Source organism: Seriola lalandi, unplaced genomic scaffold (assembly GCF_002814215.2).
Source record: "Seriola lalandi dorsalis isolate HSWRI2012SDOR001 ecotype SW California unplaced genomic scaffold, Sedor1 jcf7180002054287, whole genome shotgun sequence".
Taxonomy (NCBI): Eukaryota; Metazoa; Chordata; class Actinopteri; order Carangiformes; family Carangidae; genus Seriola; species Seriola lalandi.
In genome coordinates this window covers 23428-30616 of record NW_019524840.1, presented here as the reverse complement: position 1 = coordinate 30616, position 7189 = coordinate 23428, and the positions used below count along the sequence as shown (strand labels likewise).

Below are 7189 nucleotides of genomic sequence, written 5' to 3'. Positions count from 1 at the left end.
GGGGGGGGGCAGCTAGCCTGGCCGTGTCCAGTAGTAAGGAACTTGCCTACCAGCATCCCTAAAGCTCCCAAATGATATTACACATCATTTGTTAAATCGTCTCAAACAAGAGTGTAAAAAGTATAAGTGTGCATCCTGTTTAAGTGTTTCCTCACGTGGATTTAAAACTGCCCGGTGGATAAGAGTGATTGCCCGGCGAGCCTGCAACTAGATAATGTGTAGAGAAATTAATTAAATGATGAATGTTTCAAGCTGCACTACTCGATATCTTGATATTGATAGTGGATCAAAAAAATATGTTTAAAGATGTTGCCCATGTTGAACCCAAAAGCAATATCACTTGACTCTGAAATTCCTTTTAAGCTCGGAAGAACTTTTGAGAATATTTCAACTAATTTTGTTTTGTTTTATAGCCACTATCATTCATTTCCAGCTGTTTTATGATAGAAAGCTCTGATAAACCAACTGGAGTTGCAAACTGGCAGACTGACTAAGATAGTGACTAGCTTGTGAACATAGTGGATTATTTAGCAGCTAAAAAGCCAGTTATTTTCCTCAGTAGTTGGTTGAAACCAAAACAGAGTTAGAACCAGAGTTAATATTGGACTAAGATTTGTCCAGAAACACAAATCCTAACGAATGCTAATGTTGCTTTGTGTTTGCTTGATGTGAAAAGAGGCATCTGTTTGCTAACACGTTCACCATACAAACTATATAAGTTGTTGCGCTGCCCCCAAGTGGCCACATAATCTATTTATGCTGGTTTAAAGAAAAGTTTCCTCACATTTAAATTGTCAGATTTCTCTTCCAGATCCTCCAAATAACACATCGATCAGTGACCCTGGTCCTGTAAATGAGGGCAGCACGGTGACTCTGACTTGCAACGCTAACGCATATCCAGCCGTGGAGAGCTACACCTGGTACAAAGTGGATGAGGATCAGGTGACAGAAGTGGGATCCAAGATGAAGCTTTCAACCACAGTTTCAGAAGTCGACAGCAAATTTTACTGCAAAGCCAGTAACAAACATGGAAGCCAGAACTCATCCGTCACTCAGATAGATGTGCAGTGTAAGTTGGACTTTAACAGAAACACAAATGACAAATATTAGCCAACGGCACGGACTGAACCCCATACTTTGTTTGATTTTCCAGTTGCTCCCAAGGACACAACAGTAGTTGTCGATCCTGCTGGTCCAATACTGGAGGGCAGCTCTGTTTCTCTGTCCTGCAGGAGCCGGGCCAACCCACCTGTGAGCAACTACACCTGGTACCGGGACGGTGAAGAGGACGACGAGCACGGGCCGACCTTAGTTCTTAACGGTGTCGACCCGGGCCATAGTGGCGACTACCACTGCGCAGCACAAAATGATCTGGGAGAAGAAGTTTCAGACACAATTCAGCTGGACATTCAGTGTAAGTTCATTGGACGCGGTAAAGATGTTGATTTACACTGACAACAAACAACAGAACTGTATGTTTCCACTGTGCTCATATGCTGAATATCTACTGTACCATACATCCAGCCCAAACATGATCTGGGGCCAAGACTCACAGAGCAAGAGTGTCTGGGCCACGGACAGTAATGCTTTGTCCTGTTGCGTGACAACCTCAAAATCCTTTCTGTCAGTGGTCCATCATGACTGAGCTCTGCTGTGTGTCCGCATGTATGCCAGTGTGTTAATTTATGTGTGGATGTTTTGTTTGGTTTGAGTCCTTGTTAAGACGTCATCTGCAACCACAGAAAAGGAAGAGGTTGTCTCTGTTTAATGAAAAGACTTTGAAAGCATTTACATTTAAACCTTTATAGTGGCAATTGTGTAACCTTAATTCACAGATTGTCAGTCTGTCTGCTTGTGAGTGAGGCACTGATACACGAAGCCTCAGTTTTCTCCTTATACATGATGATCTTTTTCTCTTTTGCTTTTGATTTATGCCTCAATTAATAAAATACACTCTAACTTCCATCAGTAATTCACTGCCACTGAACGGGATGATCAAAAGTGTGAAATTCATCATAACTGGTGCCATGACAAAATGTGGCATCGTAATTAATTGCCCAGGGCGAGGTAATTAAGGGGCTTAATTCCCAACGTGGTGAATTTCACCTCATGAGGTTCAAAGGTCATTCTTGACCTTGGAAACATGGAACTCATCAGCTGATGGCATTTGCCCAGTTGTGCTGGAACTATAAATGTTCAAATTCCCTTTTTTTTCTCAGCACTTTTATGGACTTTTTCTCCATGTTTGCTTGAAACCTGAGATTCAAAGTTCATTTTGTCACGACATCCGACTGTTATTTTTTGCTTGTAAATCTGCGACAGTGCTGCAGAGAGAGACTGCCCTAAACAGGTATGCAAAAAGAAAAAAAGGAAATATTATAATGAACTGAAAACTGAAAAACAAATTGTGACTCACTACACCCCTAAAACCTGATCACAAATGATCCTAAAAAGGAATTTGTTGGGATGAAATCTGCATTCCTTGAACTGCTAACAGGCACAATGTTTCTTTCAGATCCCCCTAAGAACACCTCATTGTCGGTGGACCCCTCCGGCCCGGTGCCGGACGGCAGCTCTGTGACTTTGACCTGCACGAGCGTCGCCAATCCAGCGACGATAAACTTCACCTGGTTCAGAGTGGCTGGGGGAGAAAACGAGATGGTGGGTTCTTCTGAGCCAGTCTTCACCTTCAATGTGACCAAACTCTCAGAGGATCAATATTACTGTGAAGCTCTGAATGTCCACGGAGCTGAACACTCAGAGTCTGCCAGTTTTGATGTCACATGTGAGATTTATTTATTTATAATTGCACGCTTTTATTTTTTCCCCTGGACGTTTGATTGAGGGTGCACAAATAGCTAAATACCTTTTCCTCCTCAGTTGTTCCTGAGATCCTTCCTTCCTCCCGCTGCATCAAGATTTTGTCCCAGTTTCGATGTTCCTGTGACAGCCAGGGCAACCCGCTTCCCTCCCTGGTTTGGGAATTGGCTGGGGAGCCTGTCAATCACTCTGCTGACATCCCAATCAGGAAAGTTCCCCTGGGGAGCGAGGTTATGAGGAGCATCATCACTCTATACCACCTGGACGAAGACGTGCCCTCTCTAGTCTGCCTCAGCAGCAACTCACTGGGTTCTGATAGTTTTGCGTTCAATGTGTCCTCCAGTGAAACTCAGCTAGGTAGAGGAATCTACAGGATGCTGTGTTTATATTTGGCTTTTTCTTTTGCCTAAATTGCCTCTTTCTGATATGGTTTCTGGCGACTTTTCAGGCCTGCATACTTTGTCTCTGTTGATCGGCGCTGCAGCGGGAGCACTGGGGATGCTGCTGCTGTGCCTCCCTCTGTTGCTGTTTTGCAGGTGAGGAACATAAGGCTTGCTGTTGGAGGTATGACTCAAATATGATCACAAAATAAGGATTTTAAAAAGAATAATACATGATTGTTCAATATAACAATGACTTTTCGTGTTGGTCTTAGGAAAAGTACAGGCAGCCTCTCACTCGGCCAGGGACTGGTGGACACTTCAGACTTTTTAGTCACTAATGAGGTGAGTTTATGTCCTTGCACAATATATGTACAATAGGTGAACACTTACAGATACACCTTCAAGTAAGTAAAAAAAAAGGATTGAATTTAAAGTACCGGTTAAATGTTTCAGGAATTTAAGCTTGGGGAGGTAGAAGTGTCATCCTTCATAGGAAAAGGGCAGCTGTGGTGAGCTTGTATTCTGTGTACAGTGGATAGCAAAGGTGACGTTTTGCTTACCATGTTCCAGATTCTCCCACAATTCTTTTCTTCTCCATTACTGAAGCAAATCTTTCTTGTTTTCCTGTAGACCAACTCTTCACAAGTGGCTGTTATTCGTGTCAATAAAGCCACTCTGGAGGCAGAAGGAGGAGGAAGCAAGACTGACCCACTCCACTGCGTCAGTGTGGATAAACCTCAGGCCAATACAGAGACTAAGCTCGGGGAAGGGGGGATCAGAGGCCTGGCCGCCAAGACGACGACGACGACATATGCTGAGATCTGCCTGCACTCCAGAGGATGCAATGGTGGAGATTCAAAAGAAGAAGAAACAGTTGCAGACTCTCATTTGGGACAAGGGCAAGGCGTTGATGGTCTGATGGGTCAGGTCAGTGACAAGGTGACGGCTTAACTTTAGGGGGAACAACAGCTGAAACACAGGATTCTGGCCTTTAAACACCTACAGAACTTTAGTGTTAGGCCGCCGACAGAAGCCCAGCTGAGACTTCTGGGTAGAAAAACTTCTTAAAGTCTGCAGCAGTGGAGGTAACATCTGCACCACACGCTGCAATGTTTGAACTGAGCAACAGCGATGTCACACAACACGCTAACTCATGACCGTTGTCTCTGTAGCCTTCAACCCTTCTTATATGTCTTCACTGTAAAATGCCTATAGTAAAGAAAAAAAAAACAATACAATAATAGAAATACATTTCAGAGCTAATCTGTATGCTGGGGTTTAACCTTTAACCTCCCCACAATCAACCATAACAATAAATGTTCCCTTTAAAGTCTTCTATGTAGTTTACTACAGAAGATAAATGGTGCCACATTTAACATGCTACTGTTTATATTTGATATTTCAATGCTAACCTTTGTGCAGAGTGAAACAGCACATAGACAGTGTGATATTTGTCAAACACTTTTTTTATTGATAACTTTATAATTGTTTTGGTTTTTTATTAGAATACATAAATATGTTTGTGCTTATAAACAAAAACGAAAGTAAATCCTGCTGCACTTCAGTAGACAGCCGTACCAGAGCTACAGTCAAAGCGGGTTATGAAATGGAGCATTTTGCATATAGTACATCGTTTCGACATGCGTCCTTCAGAAACAAGCCTCATTACAGCCATGTCATTTTGTGCTGGAGCCGTGTTCACCAACTTTACAGTAATGTCAATAAACTTTAAAATACATTTGTCCCCATATATTTTCTTTTATAACAACTGAGTTTGAACAAAAAATCTGTCATAACTGACCCTTATTTACATTTCAGGTACTGTGGGTTTGGATTAAATTCACAATAATGGAAACAGAAATGCACTGAAACTGATATTTTAGGAATGAAAAAACAAACAAAACTAAAGAGTAGAGGTTTCCCCAACATTTTTTATCTGACGTACCCCACAACCCATCCCATGAGCTCCAGTCTTCACTGCCATCATTTTGCAAATACACCACGTTCATATGAATGGATTAATAACCGGATGCTGTTTAACACCATAAACTATGTAAAAGTGGTATTGTTACAACCATTTTGAATTTTTTTGCATGCGTTTGTTGCTTTTAGCTGACAATTTCAACTTCTCTGCTCACTTATGTTGGTTGGAAGCTAAAGTTGTTGTAAATTTACCATTAGCATCCCACCAGTATGTAAAGTAGGATGAGAATATCTTGAGTCAGACTTTGACATCAGAGTACTGAATCTCATCTTCGTCAGAGGTGCTGGAGTCTGTGTCGACTCGCTGATGTCCTGGCTTTGGCTTGAAGCTCACCTGTGAATAGTTGACATCCACTTCATCGTCACTGGTCTCTGAGTCATTGGTTAATGGGTTTGGAGATTTGGGTGCATGTGCTACAGTGAAGTTTTCATAGTCGTCCGTTCTGCCTTGTTCATTCTAGGATGATAGCAGAGATATTTACTAGATTATTTGTGTTATATGCCGTGAAAGTATCAAAGCCCTCAGTCCACAGAGAAATACACACAGCCCATATTCAGAAACTGAGCCTTAAAACGACCTCTGGGACCTCTGTAACTTTGTGATGTCATAACAAAGCCTGGCCCACCCACACCCACCGTCCAGCATTACAGGATTTGTTTTCTCTGAGTGTTTTACCTGAAATCTGCTAGATTTTTATTTGATCACTTTGAAAAAAAGTCAACCAATCAAAAGAGAGGATCAGCTTCTCTCTTCTGATTGGCTCACCGACCTGTTGTTAGTGAAGCCTGAGAGAGGCGATATAAAATGATGTTGAGGTGGTTTTTGGTACTTAAAACCACAAATATAATTTATTATGGATATTGAAGCTTCAAATAAAACACTGGAAAAATGTAAAATACATCTTTAACATCAACTATCATTAGCAGAACAAAGACGCTCAACCAAATGTTTTATAGCCTGATATGATCTTACAAACTTGACACATGATTAGAAATGTTTTCATGGTTTCTGACCTTTTGAAGTGGCTTTGGTTTGGACACCTTTGTGTACACATCCTCTTCTGCTTCCCCCTGTTGGTTCCTAGAAAGATAAACATCACCATTAAATGTGCCATGCAATAATAACTGTCTTGTTCTGGTATTATATGCAAAACGTAAAATTCTCACTTATTCCAAAAGTGCAGAGAAGCATAGTTGAGAGAATCATCCTGTGTGTGTCCACCTTGCTGTCCTGTGGCTTTTTGTGCAGCAGGAGCCTGAGCAGATGCAGACAGAAGACATCAGTGAATATACAGCAGCAACTCAATCGGTTCATTCATGCTTTACCGTTGGTCGCTGGAGGTTGTCCGTTAATTCATGGTTCCATAATACTGAGCGATTAGTGTGCTGACAGACAGCTATTGACAGGACAAACAGTGAGGGTATAGCTGCAGTACACAGAGGGCAAAGCAACAGCTTGACCATTGAAAGACACATCCGCGTGTCGGAAGTAGAACGAGACATTTACTGATTATAGAAGAGGGAAGGCAGATGTTTGCATAGTATGCGTTTTGCAAACACACTTTTATTTATTTATTTATTTTTTTGGGATGTGTAAGGAGCTCTATAAGTCCTGAATGTGATGATGAATTTTTGATCTTATGTGCTCAAGTTGTTTTAGATCCTTGTATCCTGTGCACTTAAGATAAGAAAATAACACCTTTTGGGACTTAGGGGGCTTTGTAATATTAAAAATGTAAATGTGTCTTTTAAATAAGAGATCATAAAGGTTGTTTTAGAAGTTAATAGGATTGTCCTTGAATTGTAACCCAAGAGTTGGATATTTAACTCCACTATAATTATAGGTAGTAAGGGAAACTGGGCCTTTGTTCATTAAAACATAACTGAGAGCTTAATTAGTGACTAAAATGTTTAAATACTTTCCACAGTTTTGCAGTTTTATGTGGCTGTTTTCAGAAAAGAAGCTCTGTCGTATCGAAGCTGCACAACACAGGAGGACTTGC

At 41.3% G+C, this 7189-nt stretch overlaps 2 protein-coding genes across 2 annotated transcripts in view; one reads left to right on the top strand and one right to left on the bottom strand.

Annotated features, from left to right (window-relative positions):
• Positions 1 to 4941, top strand: part of LOC111654730 (B-cell receptor CD22-like) — a 6181-nt gene extending 1240 nt beyond the window's left edge. The window contains exons 3-9 of the mRNA XM_023405858.2: positions 812 to 1069; positions 1154 to 1414; positions 2516 to 2785; positions 2881 to 3177; positions 3269 to 3356; positions 3476 to 3545; positions 3834 to 4941. Of these exons, the coding sequence (XP_023261626.1) occupies positions 812 to 1069; positions 1154 to 1414; positions 2516 to 2785; positions 2881 to 3177; positions 3269 to 3356; positions 3476 to 3545; positions 3834 to 4154 (1565 nt within the window). The 3' untranslated portion in view covers positions 4155 to 4941. The remainder of the gene's footprint in view (positions 1 to 811; positions 1070 to 1153; positions 1415 to 2515; positions 2786 to 2880; positions 3178 to 3268; positions 3357 to 3475; positions 3546 to 3833) is intronic.
• LOC111654737 (B-cell receptor CD22) overlaps positions 4649 to 7189 on the bottom strand; it is an 11700-nt gene continuing 9159 nt past the window's right edge. The window contains exons 14-16 of the mRNA XM_087173870.1: positions 6354 to 6463; positions 6201 to 6267; positions 4649 to 5643 (exon numbers count right to left, since the gene is read on the bottom strand). Coding sequence (XP_087029996.1) covers positions 5425 to 5643; positions 6201 to 6267; positions 6354 to 6463 — 396 coding nt within the window. The 3' untranslated portion in view covers positions 4649 to 5424. The remainder of the gene's footprint in view (positions 5644 to 6200; positions 6268 to 6353; positions 6464 to 7189) is intronic.